Consider the following 14358-nt stretch of genomic DNA (forward strand, 5'->3'; position numbering starts at 1 on the left):
AGATGTGAAGCAGCTCTAAAAAACTGTGGGTAACAACTAAATATTAGGTTAGTGATTCACAGGAATGCTAAATCCTCAAAAAAAGAAGAGTACATATTGTGAGTTTGTAAAAACTGCTGACACTGCTATTTTTTAGAACAGCCCAATGTTAATTTTTTATTTTCTGTAAAGTAGTTAAAATTTATACTCTTCACTTCATGTTTTGAATTAGAAAACAGTGAGTAATGTTATTATTATTATTTATTATTATAGTGCCATTTATTCCATGGCACTTTACATGTGAAGAAGGGGTATACATACAAGAACAATTACAATAATCTTGAACACAATGTGACGGCGACTTGTACAGGAGGAGCGAGGACCCTGCCCGTGAGGGCTCACAATCTACAGGGGATGGGTGAGGATACAGTAGGTGAGGATAGAGCTGATCGTGCAGCAGTATGGTGAAGCGAGGACCCTGCCCGCGAGGGCTCACAGTCTACAAGGGATGGGTGAGGATATAGTAGGTAAGGGTAGAGCTGGTCGTGCAGCGGTATGGTGGAGCGAGGACCCTGCCCGCGAGGGCTCACAGTCTACAGGGGATGGGTGAGGATACAGTAGGTGAGGGTAGAGCTGGTCGTGCAGCGGTATGGTGGAGCGAGGACCCTGCCCGCGAGGGCTCACAATCTACAAAGGATGGGTGAGGATACAGTAGGTGAGGGTAGAGCTGGTCGTGCAGCAGTATGGTGGAGCGAGGACCCTGCCCTCGAGGGCTCACATTCTACAAGGGATGGGTGAGGATACAGTAGATGTGGGTAGAGCTGGTCGTGCAGCGGTATGGTGGAGCGAGGACCCTGCCCGCGAGGGCTCACAGTCTACAGGTGATGGGTGAGGATACAGTAGGTGAGGGTAGAGCTGGTCGTGCAGCATTATTTGTGGAGTGGTGGTTACTGCAGGTTGTAAGCTTGTTGGAAGAGGTGGGTCTTCAGGTTCCTTTTGAAGGTTTCCACGGTCGACGAGAATCTGATGTGTTGGGGTAGAGAGTTCCAGAGTAGGGGGGAAGCACGGGAGAAATCTTGTATGCGATTGTGGGAGGAGATTAGAGAAGGAGATCTTGTGAGGATCGGAGGCTGCGTGCAGGTATGTAGCGGGAGACTAGGTCACAGATATATGGAGGAGACAGGTTGTGGATGGCTTTGTATGCCGTGGTTAGGGTTTTGAACTGGAGTCTCTGGGCAATGAGGAGCCAGTGAAGAGATTGACAGAGGGGAGAGGCCGGGGAATAGCGGGGGGACAGGTGGATTAGTCGGGCAGCAGAGTTTAGGATAGATTGGAGGGGTGCAAGAGTGTTGGAAGGGAGGCCACAGAGCAGGAGGTTGCAGTAGTCGAGGCGGGAGATGATGAGGGCATGCACTAGTGTTTTTGCAGATTGGTGGTTGAGGAATGTGCGGATCCGGGAGATATTTTTGAGTTGGAGTTGGCAGGAAGTGGAAAGGGCTTGGATATGTGGTTTGAAGGAGAGTCCAGGGTTACCCCAAGGCAGCGAGCTTGAGGGACTGGGAAGAGTGGGCAGCCATTGACGTTGATGGATAGGTCAGGTGGGGGATATGAATGAGATGGCGGAATGATGAATTCTGTTTTGTCCATGTTAAGTTTTAGGAATCTAGCAGAGAAGAAGGATGAAATAGCGGACAGACATTGTGGGATTCTGGTTAGTAGGGAGGAGATATCGGGTCCAGAGAGGTAGATCTGTGTGTCATCAGCATAGAGGTGATACTGAAAGCCATGAGACTATGAGCTGTCCCAGGCCTAAGGTGTAGATGGAGAAGAGCAGGGGTCCTAGAACTGAACCTTGGGGGGACACCGACTGATAGGGGGCAAGATGAGGAGGAGGTGGTGTGTGAGTGGGAGACGCTGAATGTCCGGTCTGTTAGGTATGAGGAGATCCAGGATAGGGCCAAGTCTGTGATGCCGAGAGATGAGAGAGTTTGTAGTAAGAGGGAATGGTCCACTGTGTCGAAGGCAGATGACTGGAGGAGGACAGAGTAGTGTCGCTTAGATTTGGTGGTTAGTAGGTCGTTGGTGACTTTGGTCAGGGCAGTTTCAGTAGAATGGTGCGGTCAGAAGCCAGATTGTAGGCGGTCGAAGAGGGAGCAGGAGGAGAGGTGGGAGGACAGCTCAGAGTGGACGTGGTGTTCCAGTAGTTTTGAGGCAAAGGGGAGAAGTGATATGGGGCGATAGCTAGTCAGAGAGGATGGGTCAAGGGAGGGCTTTTTGAGGATGGGTGTGATGGAGGCATGCTTGAAGCATGAGGGGGAAGACACCAGTTGTTAGTGCCAGGTTGAAGAGGTGGGTTAGGGTTGGGATGAAGACTGTGGTAAGGTTTGGGATGAGGTGGGACAGGATTGGGTCAAGCTCACAGGTGATGAGATGTGATTTGGAGAGTGAAGAGGAAAGTTGATCTTCCGTAATGGTGGAGAATGTGGTAATGTTCCTAATGCTGGAAATAAAAACTAGTAGAAAGATTCTGTGCTTAACTCATGTTTTTAAAACACACTGCTATTATTATCTACTATATAATCGGCTTATCCCGTCTGTCTGTCCGTCCAGGAAATCCCGCGTCGCTGATTGGTCCGGCTGCGGCTAATCAGCGACGCGCGATTTCAGAACAAGATGGCGGCCGTTAGCGGCTCATCTGCCTCACGGAGGTCAGCGGCGATGCAGCCGGGAGATGACCGGCTGCTCGCTGAAGTACCCCGACCAGGGGCCTAGGCGGCGCCGCTCCCCGGTCCTCCCTTCACACTTGCCGTTGGGAGATCAGCGGCCCTAGCTCGCAGCGGAAGTACCCGCACAGGCCGCCGGCCGCGACCAATCAGCGATATTTGCGCCAAATTTAAACACCACTCTGCTGATTGGTCGCGGCCGCCCTAGAATACCCGATGCGTTAGAATCGGGCCACCATCTAGTTTTGAATACTGCTGTACATCTTTTCCGGGTTTCCCAATCACCTGTTGTGTAGCAGCGTCTCGCACTCATCGTCCGCTCCCTCAGGAACATGTGACCCCCTACACCATTATGTCTTACATGAATGGATGAGGCCAACATTGGGCAACTAATGTTATCCTCTCTACAGGGAGGAGAAGGCGGACGGCCACTGGAATGTCTGGAGATGGGACTAGGAAAGAGGCCGATGGAGGTGAGGAGTCCAGTGGGAGAAGACGCTCTGGTCAATGACCGTCATGCCGCAGAAGTTCTGTGATTCTGCTGGGCCAAGTAGGTGCAACTCTAGTGGCCAAAGGTTAATGGGGGCCTAGGGTCTGCCGAATCTGTTGTCCCCTATCACCCCCACCAGCAATGGCCTCTAGTCCAGTAGATGCTGTAGAACGTGTTTTCCTTTATCACACTGGAGTAATATTCTTCACCTTATCCCCTTACACTCCACTGCTACTGCAGAACCTCTTTCAAAAACCACCCAGGGAGTATAATTTTACAGAATATCATGATTTGCTTTCTTCCATCTTGCAGGCATTTTGGATCTAGCCACAGTGTTCCCCGCCCATGTACACCCCAATACTGTGCACCCAGACACTGGCCATATAGTTGTGCTAGCCGGTTAGTTCTGCATGTGTTTGATTGGGGTCTACTGAGCCCACCCGTCAACTATACATAATGTTTGTCGTTTATTACGGTGCTTGTGTAAGATCCACAATGAGGTGAACTCCCCGATCAAGTAATTTACCCTGGAGAAGTGAATGCTGGGCCTCAGGACTTATTAATAAGAAGCTGGTGACCCCAGGAATTACCCAATGTACCAGTGCCACGTGAATATAGGTGCACCCCCAAGCCATCGTCACATTGTGTCAGGTCCGGATGATGGTGGTGGTAGTTCGAGGACACCCTGTACTCCGAATCAGACGACAAGCGTGTTTCATTCCAAAGATTTTATTATGGCGGTTAGTAATAACACACAAGGATCGTGACGTGAATCATGGGGGGAGTCTGATAAGGCACTGACGGTGATACAGAGCAATACCTAGGGCAATGGACGAGCCGGCCATGGTCTGGTCTGTGACCATTTTCATTCTTTGAAGACCCCCTATCTTGTTCTCTCTGTAGTGGTCCGTATATTTTATAAGAGGATATAGAATCTGCATTCACACGTCTCCTTTCCTAAAATCTGCTGCCCCCCGGGTTGTAGGCAACCATTACAGAGGTGCAACAGGAGCACGAAATACGGGAACCGTCATGGCCGATTACGAGGGAGGAATCATTACTGAACCACAAGGCAACTCCGTGTCGCCCTCTACTGAGTGACGCAGTGTGTGCAGGCTGCCAGGTGGAGCAAGAGGAAGGAAGACTACTTCCATTCCGTCATTGCTCATCTCTCGGTCTTTACACCGCCCCCCTACAGACATGATCTGGGAGAAGCGTTCGTTTAGCCCATTAACGAGAGGAAACGCGAGGAGAATCGACATAAAACTCATCAGAAGTAAGAAACGTTGGAAAAAAGATATTAGTGTAAAAAAAAAAATCATCGTAATCATCACATCCCACTACAGGCAACGCTGCGAGTCCCAACACATAAAACAGAAAATCCAGGGAATATATCGATATATGAATCTGCGGCCATCACTCATCATCCTCTGGTCGGCGTGCGGCAATCACCTCTGTCCTTACTCCGCCTGGCAAGAAGGTGGTGGGACCAGCCTGTAATAACGTATAATAAGTGAGATCCGTGAATAACAAGGCTCTTCATCGTGAGGTCGATCTCCCGGGATCCTGTGCCGCATCGCAAGCTAGTAGACTTTCCTATACGATTTATTTATTAAAGATGGTGGTCTATCACTGGACTTTCATCATAGGTCGGGGGGAGAGTATATATTAGCCCTGACCCGGCTACACAACACTAAACCCTCAGAGGACTGGAGCTCAGGAGGAGACTGCCGAGGATGAGGAGGGGTCCAGGCCGCCTCCGATCACTAGGGCTCCTCCATCTGCCACCACTTGAAGGTGAATGGCTTCCGGCGCACGTTTGTGCCACAGTGCACCTCGCCCAGCTTCTTGTGGTACGACACCACATCGTCGATGAACGTGCATCTCAGCTCTAAGGGCTTGAGCTGCTCAATGACGTAATCCTCCAGGCAGCACGTCTCCTTGATGACGGGCCCGTAGGGTTTGGGAATTCCTAGGTCTTTCCCCAGAACGATCATATTCACCTGGAGGAAACATAGATAAAGAGAAGTTTGAAACGTCTGTAATCAGTGAGATGTCAGTGCGGGGTGTCGTGGCACAGTACTCACCATGTTGGGGAAGAAAGCCACAGCCTTGTCCTGGTGCAGCCGGAATAGTGCCGGTACATCGATGATGTCCTCCTCCGTCAGGCCAAGCTCCGTCTTCAGGATATCCCTGTTCCAGTCGATGCAGTGCTGCAAGAGGATAAGCGGCGGTAACCTCCTGCTCTCACGTACCTGACCGCTGCCCTTTATGCTATGGGGCATGGCTGTGGCTTACCTGGGCATAAGAGTTCTCCTGGACGATGACATCCGTGGAGAGGATCTTGGTCACGGTCCATCGTTTGGTTTCTAATCCTGCAGGAGGAAGATGAGAATAAAGACGGACATCCCTTATAATAAGCGCGATGCTCTGCAGGACGGAGCTGCGCTGCCGCTCTCACCCTGGAACATGATGACGTCTCCGTGGCCTTCCTGCTTCTTGTCTTGTAGGATCCTAAGGCAGGTGGCTGGACTGGCCAGGAGCAAGCGGAAGCCCTAAAGATAGAAACATTCACTTATCGGCTGTGGATCTGCACACTGGATCCATCGATCCCCCCACCCCCCATGACTGGTCCCTGGAGGACTCATCTGGAGTCTGTGCTGATAATGCGATCATTACTCGCGACGTCCAGCAGGTGGCAGCAGCTCATTACTGAACGGCACCAGGTATATAGGATCGGATAAAATCCCAAATTAGGGAAATAATAATGGTTGTGGTGACTGTATATCATCCCCATTGTGGGGTGATAAGTGATCACCTGTATCCCCGAAACAACTGTGTAAACTGCACACGATACCTTCTGATCCGGTGCCGGCACAAAAGTCATGAATTCATCCACGTGACCCACAAATAGCCAATCAGTGAACAGCTCGATGGGCGACTGCACCCTCTGGGCGTTCAGAAAATCCCGCACGACTTTGGTCATTCTTCTACCAGACGAGCTGTGAAGAGAGGAGACGGTGGGCAAGGAACCTGCGGCACAGACAGATCCGCGCATAAAATATGCTGATCAGCGGGAATAAGATGGGAGGACAGCAGAGCTTACGATCTACAGGGAGAAGGCTTGTGCTGACAGACGAGGGCCCCTGAACCCACAGACACATCCCCAGGATCCTGCTGACATCATGTAATCCAGATCCGCGGGCTCACATGAGCGCTGTGCGTGCCCTGGCACCACTGGCAGGGTTACAGAGGTGAGCACAGTGAGGTGCCCACACAAATAACTCTGCCAACTCAGCAAAGCAGCAGAAAGGTGTTTATTGCCACTCGTGTGACAGCTGAGGGTAATTATAGGAGAGGGTGCGAGAGGACACAAGAGACAGCACATGTGCCGCACTGGCCGCTGCAGGACAGTAAGTGGTAATATTACACAGATACAGTGTGTTTGCCACGGCCCCGGCGTCCCCACCAGGCAGCTGCAGAACAGGAGGAAGGTATATCACACAGATACAGAGTGCTCACCACTGCACCAGCGCCCCCACCAGGCAGCTGCAGACCAGCAAGCCGGTATATTACACAGATACAGAATGCCCACCAGGAAGCTGCAGACCAGCAAGCAGGTATATCACACAGATACAGAGTGCCCACCACTGCACCAGCGCCCCACCAGGAAGATGCAGTCCAACAAGCAGTCATATTACACAGATACAGAGTGCCCAACACTGCACCAGCGCCCCACCAGACAGCTGCAGACCAGCAAGCAGGTATATTACACAGATACAGAGTGCCCACCACTGCACCAGCGCCCCACCAGGAAGCTGCAGACCAGCAAGCAGGTATATTACACAGATACAGAGTGCCCACCACTACACCAGCGCCCCACCAGGAAGCTGCACACCAGCAAGCAGGTATATTACACAGATACAGAGTGCCCACCACTACACCAGCGCACAGATACAGAGTGCCCACCAGGAAGCTGCAGACCAGCAAGCAGGTATATCACACAGATACAGAGTGCCCACCACTGCACCAGCGCCCCACCAGGAAGCTGCAGACCAGCAAGCAGGTATATTACACAGATACAGAGTACCCACCACTACACCAGCGCCCCACCAGACAGCTGCAGACCAGCAAGCAGGTATATTACACAGATACAGAGTGCCCACCACTACACCAGCGCCCCACCAGGAAGCTGCAGACCAGCAAGCAGGTATATTACACAGATACAGAGTGCCCACCAGGAAGCAGCAGACCAGCAAGCAGGTATATCACACAGATACAGAATGCCCACCACTGCACCAGCGCCCCACCAGGAAGCTGCAGAACAGCGAGCAGTCATATTACACAGATACAGAGTGCCCACCACTACACCAGCGCCCCACCAGGAAGCTGCAGACCAGCAAGCAGGTATATTACACAGATACAGAGTGCCCACCACTACACCAGCGCCCCACCAGGAAGCTGCAGACCAGCAAGCAGGTATATTACACAGATACAGAGTGCCCACCACTGCACCAGCGCCCCACCAGGAAGCTGCAGACCAGCAAGCAGGTATATCACACAGATACAGAGTGCCCACCACTGCACCAGCGCCCCACCAGGAAGCTGCAGACCAGCAAGCAGGTATATCACACAGATACAGAGTGCCCACCAGGAAGCTGCAGACCAGCAAGCAGGTATATCACACAGATACAGAGTGCCCACCACTGCACCAGCGCCCCACCAGGAAGCTGCAGACCAGCAAGCAGGTATATCACACAGATACAGAGTGCCCACCACTACACCAGCGCCCCACCAGGAAGCTGCACACCAGCAAGCAGGTATATTACACAGATACAGAGTGCCCACCAGGAAGCTGCAGACCAGCAAGCAGGTATATCACACAGATACAGAGTGCCCACCACTGCACAAGCGCCCCACCAGGAAGCTGCAGACCAGCAAGCAGGTATATCACACAGATACAGAGTGCCCACCACTGCACCAGCGCCCCACCAGGAAGCTGCAGACCAGCAAGCAGGTATATCACACAGATACAGAGTGCCCACCACTGCACCAGCGCCCCACCAGGAAGCTGCAGACCAGCAAGCAGGTATATCACACAGATACAGAGTGCCCACCACTGCACCAGCGCCCCACCAGGAAGCTGCAGACCAGCAAGCAGGTATATCACACAGATACAGAGTGCCCACCACTGCACCAGCGCCCCACCAGGAAGCTGCAGACCAGCAAGCAGGTATATTACACAGATACAGAGTACCCACCACTACACCAGCGCCCCACCAGACAGCTGCAGACCAGCAAGCAGGTATATTACACAGATACAGAGTGCCCACCACTACACCAGCGCCCCACCAGGAAGCTGCAGACCAGCAAGCAGGTATATTACACAGATACAGAGTGCCCACCAGGAAGCAGCAGACCAGCAAGCAGGTATATCACACAGATACAGAATGCCCACCACTGCACCAGCGCCCCACCAGGAAGCTGCAGAACAGCGAGCAGTCATATTACACAGATACAGAGTGCCCACCACTACACCAGCGCCCCACCAGGAAGCTGCAGACCAGCAAGCAGGTATATTACACAGATACAGAGTGCCCACCACTACACCAGCGCCCCACCAGGAAGCTGCAGACCAGCAAGCAGGTATATTACACAGATACAGAGTGCCCACCACTGCACCAGCGCCCCACCAGGAAGCTGCAGACCAGCAAGCAGGTATATCACACAGATACAGAGTGCCCACCACTGCACCAGCGCCCCACCAGGAAGCTGCAGACCAGCAAGCAGGTATATCACACAGATACAGAGTGCCCACCAGGAAGCTGCAGACCAGCAAGCAGGTATATCACACAGATACAGAGTGCCCACCACTACACCAGCGCCCCACCAGGAAGCTGCACACCAGCAAGCAGGTATATTACACAGATACAGAGTGCCCACCAGGAAGCTGCAGACCAGCAAGCAGGTATATCACACAGATACAGAGTGCCCACCACTGCACAAGCGCCCCACCAGGAAGCTGCAGACCAGCAAGCAGGTATATCACACAGATACAGAGTGCCCACCACTGCACCAGCGCCCCACCAGGAAGCTGCAGACCAGCAAGCAGGTATATCACACAGATACAGAGTGCCCACCACTGCACCAGCGCCCCACCAGGAAGCTGCAGACCAGCAAGCAGGTATATCACACAGATACAGAGTGCCCACCACTGCACCAGCGCCCCACCAGGAAGCTGCAGACCAGCAAGCAGGTATATCACACAGATACAGAGTGCCCACCACTGCACCAGCGCCCCACCAGGAAGCTGCAGACCAGCAAGCAGGTATATTACACAGATACAGAGTGCCCACCACTGCACCAGCGCCCCACCAGGAAGCTGCAGACCAGCAAGCAGGTATATCACACAGATACAGAGTGCCCACCACTACACCAGCGCCCCACCAGGAAGCTGCACACCAGCAAGCAGGTATATTACACAGATACAGAGTGCCCACCAGGAAGCTGCAGACCAGCAAGCAGGTATATCACACAGATACAGAGTGCCCACCACTGCACAAGCGCCCCACCAGGAAGCTGCAGACCAGCAAGCAGGTATATCACACAGATACAGAGTGCCCACCACTGCACCAGCGCCCCACCAGGAAGCTGCAGACCAGCAAGCAGGTATATCACACAGATACAGAGTGCCCACCACTGCACCAGCGCCCCACCAGGAAGCTGCAGACCAGCAAGCAGGTATATCACACAGATACAGAGTGCCCACCACTGCACCAGCGCCCCACCAGGAAGCTGCAGACCAGCAAGCAGGTATATTACACAGATACAGAGTGCCCACCACTGCACCAGCGCCCCACCAGGAAGCTGCACACCAGCAAGCAGGTATATTACACAGATACAGAGTGCCCACCAGGAAGCAGCAGACCAGCAAGCAGGTATATCACACAGATACAGAATGCCCACCACTGCACCAGCGCCCCACCAGGAAGCTGCAGAACAGCGAGCAGTCATATTACACAGATACAGAGTGCCCACCACTGCACCAGCGCCCCCACCAGGAAGCTGCAGACCAGCAAGCAGGTATATTACCGATTGGAGGTCTCCGATACGTATAGCCCATCGCTTCACCATATGTCCGCCCGCTTTACGTCCTTACCTGGGGAAGCTGCTCCCGATCAGAATCCGGCCCAGCGGGTACTTCTTCCCTGCGGCCATCACTGGAGGGCTCACTTCAAGGTTTCCAAAGGAGTCCAGGCTTGTGACCTCCGTGGAAGCTGCAACTCTTGTAACATAGCCAAAATCTGGTCCCTGGAAATGCACAGAGACCATCAGCAACACACAGATATCAAGTCTTATACTCCAGTCACATCAGAGCAGTGCATGGTGGGCGCTCCGCTGACAGTCACATGACCCACTAAACCATTGTCGCTTCTAATGAAAACCAGCAAAATTTACGATGTTTCACCCATAAAGTCCAGAAGCAGAGACTGACGGGGAGCCCTGGGAACTCCACACAAATCCAGAGCGGCCGCTAGGGCCGGTAAGATGAGAGCAGCCCCGGGATAACTCAATCACGATCCATCATGCTCAATATGGCAGCTGCTAAGCCCAAAGTTCTGCTGCGGGGGAAGAAAAGTTGTCTCCTGGCCCCGGACCCGGGATCGACACCCGAGACAACTTTCCATTACAGATTGAGATTAATTGACCATCAGCTTCCATTGAACTGTAAGACAACCTGCAAAATACCCGGGACGCGTGCCCAGAAAACTCCCGGCTACCAGATCCCGCACAGAATGCCGGGGGACACCTGACACGATAGAGACTCATGGCCTAATGTACCGCGTCTATGAAACCCAATGTGAGGGATAAGCGGCAATAACCGAGCGTTCATCATGGGACCCCAATGGAAGCTAGCCATAACTGAATAGGCGGCATTCTCAGTGATGTCACCGCTGATCTCTAGTGATGGATAGGCGGCATTCTCAGTGATGTCACCGCTGATCTCTAGTGATGGATAGGAGGCATTCTCAGTGATGTCACCGCTGATCTCTGGTGATGGATAGGAGGCATTCTCAGTGATGTCACCTCTGATCTCTAGTGATGGATAGGCGGCATTCTCAGTGATGTCACCTCTGATCTCTAGTGATGGATAGGAGGCATTCTCAGTGATGTCACCGCTGATCTCTGGTGATGGATAGGCGGCATTCTCAGTGATGTCACCGCTGATCTCTAGTGATGGATAGGAGGCATTCTCAGTGATGTCACCTCTGATCTCTAGTGATGGATAGGAGGCATTCTCAGTGATGTCACCTCTGATCTCTGGTGATGGATAGGAGGCATTCTCAGTGATGTCACTGCTGATCTCTAGTGATGGATAGGAGGCATTCTCAGTGATGTCACCGCTGATCTCTAGTGATGGATAGGCGGCATTCTCAGTGATGTCACCGCTGATCTCTAGTGATGGATAGGAGGCATTCTCAGTGATGTCACCGCTGATCTCTGGTGATGGATAGGAGGCATTCTCAGTGATGTCACCGCTGATCTCTGGTGATGGATAGGCGGCATTCTCAGTGATGTCACCGCTGATCTCTGGTGATGGATAGGCGGCATTCTCAGTGATGTCACCGCTGATCTCTGGTGATGGATAGGCGGCATTCTCAGTGATGTCACCGCTGATCTCTGGTGATGGATAGGCGGCATTCTCAGTGATGTCACCGCTGATCTCTGGTGATGGATAGGCGGCATTCTCAGTGATGTCACCGCTGATCTCTGGTGATGGATAGGAGGCATTCTCAGTGATGTCACCTCTGGTGATGGATAGGAGGCATTCTCAGTGATGTCACCTCTGATCTCTAGTGATGGATAGGCGGCATTCTCAGTGATGTCACCGCTGATCTCTGGTGATGGATAGGCGGCATTCTCAGTGATGTCACCTCTGATCTCTGGTGATGGATAGGCGGCATTCTCAGTGATGTCACCGCTGATCTCTGGTGATGGATAGGCGGCATTCTCAGTGATGTCACCGCTGATCTCTGGTGATGGATAGGCGGCATTCTCAGTGATGTCACCTCTGATCTCTGGTGATGGATAGGCGGCATTCTCAGTGATGTCACCGCTCATCTCTGGTGATGGATAGGCGGCATTCTCAGTGATGTCACCGCTCATCTCTGGTGATGGATAGGAGGCATTCTCAGTGATGTCACCGCTGATCTCTAGTGATGGATAGGAGGCATTCTCAGTGATGTCACCGCTGATCTCTGGTGATGGATAGGCGGCATTCTCAGTGATGTCACCGCTGATCTCTAGTGATGGATAGGCGGCATTCTCAGTGATGTCACTGCTGATCTCTAGTGATGGATAGGAGGCATTCTCAGTGATGTCACCTCTGATCTCTAGTGATGGATAGGCGGCATTCTCAGTGATGTCACCGCTGATCTCTGGTGATGGATAGGAGGCATTCTCAGTGATGTCACCGCTGATCTCTGGTGATGGATAGGCGGCATTCTCAGTGATGTCACCGCTCATCTCTGGTGATGGATAGGCGGCATTCTCAGTGATGTCACCGCTGATCTCTAGTGATGGATAGGAGGCATTCTCAGTGATGTCACCGCTGATCTCTGATGATGGATAGGAGGCATTCTCAGTGATGTCACCGCTGATCTCTGGTGATGGATAGGAGGCATTCTCAGTGATGTCACCGCTGATCTCTGATGATGGATAGGAGGCATTCTCAGTGATGTCACCGCTGATCTCTGGTGATGGATAGGAGGCATTCTCAGTGATGTCACCGCTGATCTCTGATGATGGATAGGAGGCATTCTCAGTGATGTCACCGCTGATCTCTGGTGATGGATAGGAGGCATTCTCAGTGATGTCACCGCTGATCTCTGGTGATGGATAGGCGGCATTCTCAGTGATGTCACCGCTGATCTCTAGTGATGGATAGGAGGCATTCTCAGTGATGTCACCGCTGATCTCTGGTGATGGATAGGCGGCATTCTCAGTGATGTCACCGCTGATCTCTGGTGATGGATAGGCGGCATTCTCAGTGATGTCACCGCTGATCTCTGGTGATGGATAGGCGGCATTCTCAGTGATGTCACCGCTGATCTCTGGTGATGGATAGGCGGCATTCTCAGTGATGTCACCGCTGATCTCTGGTGATGGATAGGCGGCATTCTCAGTGATGTCACCGCTGATCTCTGGTGATGGATAGGAGGCATTCTCAGTGATGTCACCTCTGATCTCTAGTGATGGATAGGCGGCATTCTCAGTGATGTCACCGCTGATCTCTGGTGATGGATAGGCGGCATTCTCAGTGATGTCACCTCTGATCTCTGGTGATGGATAGGCGGCATTCTCAGTGATGTCACCGCTGATCTCTGGTGATGGATAGGCGGCATTCTCAGTGATGTCACCGCTGATCTCTGGTGATGGATAGGCGGCATTCTCAGTGATGTCACCTCTGATCTCTGGTGATGGATAGGCGGCATTCTCAGTGATGTCACCGCTCATCTCTGGTGATGGATAGGCGGCATTCTCAGTGATGTCACCGCTCATCTCTGGTGATGGATAGGAGGCATTCTCAGTGATGTCACCGCTGATCTCTAGTGATGGATAGGAGGCATTCTCAGTGATGTCACCGCTGATCTCTGGTGATGGATAGGCGGCATTCTCAGTGATGTCACCGCTGATCTCTAGTGATGGATAGGCGGCATTCTCAGTGATGTCACTGCTGATCTCTAGTGATGGATAGGAGGCATTCTCAGTGATGTCACCTCTGATCTCTAGTGATGGATAGGAGGCATTCTCAGTGATGTCACCGCTGATCTCTGGTGATGGATAGGAGGCATTCTCAGTGATATCACTGCTGATCTCTAGTGATGGATAGGCGGCATTCTCAGTGATGTCACCGCTCATCTCTGGTGATGGATAGGCGGCATTCTCAGTGATGTCACCGCTGATCTCTAGTGATGGATAGGAGGCATTCTCAGTGATGTCACCGCTGATCTCTGGTGATGGATAGGAGGCATTCTCAGTGATGTCACCGCTGATCTCTGGTGATGGATAGGCGGCATTCTCAGTGATGTCACCGCTGATCTCTAGTGATGGATAGGAGGCATTCTCAGTGATGTCACCGCTGATCTCTGGTGATGGATAGGA

The 14358-nt window shown here is 52.4% G+C and overlaps 1 protein-coding gene across 1 annotated transcript in view; it reads right to left on the reverse strand.

The window, feature by feature from the left end:
• Window positions 1-3905: 3905 nt before the first annotated feature.
• Window positions 3906-14358, reverse strand: part of LOC141172201 (protein-arginine deiminase type-2-like) — a 46420-nt gene continuing 35967 nt past the window's right edge. The window contains exons 11-16 of the mRNA XM_073656150.1: window positions 10352-10503; window positions 6050-6194; window positions 5654-5747; window positions 5491-5567; window positions 5280-5405; window positions 3906-5195 (exon numbers count right to left, since the gene is read on the reverse strand). Of these exons, the coding sequence (XP_073512251.1) occupies window positions 4959-5195; window positions 5280-5405; window positions 5491-5567; window positions 5654-5747; window positions 6050-6194; window positions 10352-10503 (831 nt within the window). The 3' untranslated portion in view covers window positions 3906-4958. The remainder of the gene's footprint in view (window positions 5196-5279; window positions 5406-5490; window positions 5568-5653; window positions 5748-6049; window positions 6195-10351; window positions 10504-14358) is intronic.

The sequence above is a fragment of the Phyllobates terribilis genome, unplaced genomic scaffold, assembly GCF_046119375.1.
Source record: "Phyllobates terribilis strain yellow unplaced genomic scaffold, ASM4611937v1 Scaffold_12__6_contigs__length_324123572, whole genome shotgun sequence".
NCBI lineage: Eukaryota > Metazoa > Chordata > Amphibia > Anura > Dendrobatidae > Phyllobates > Phyllobates terribilis.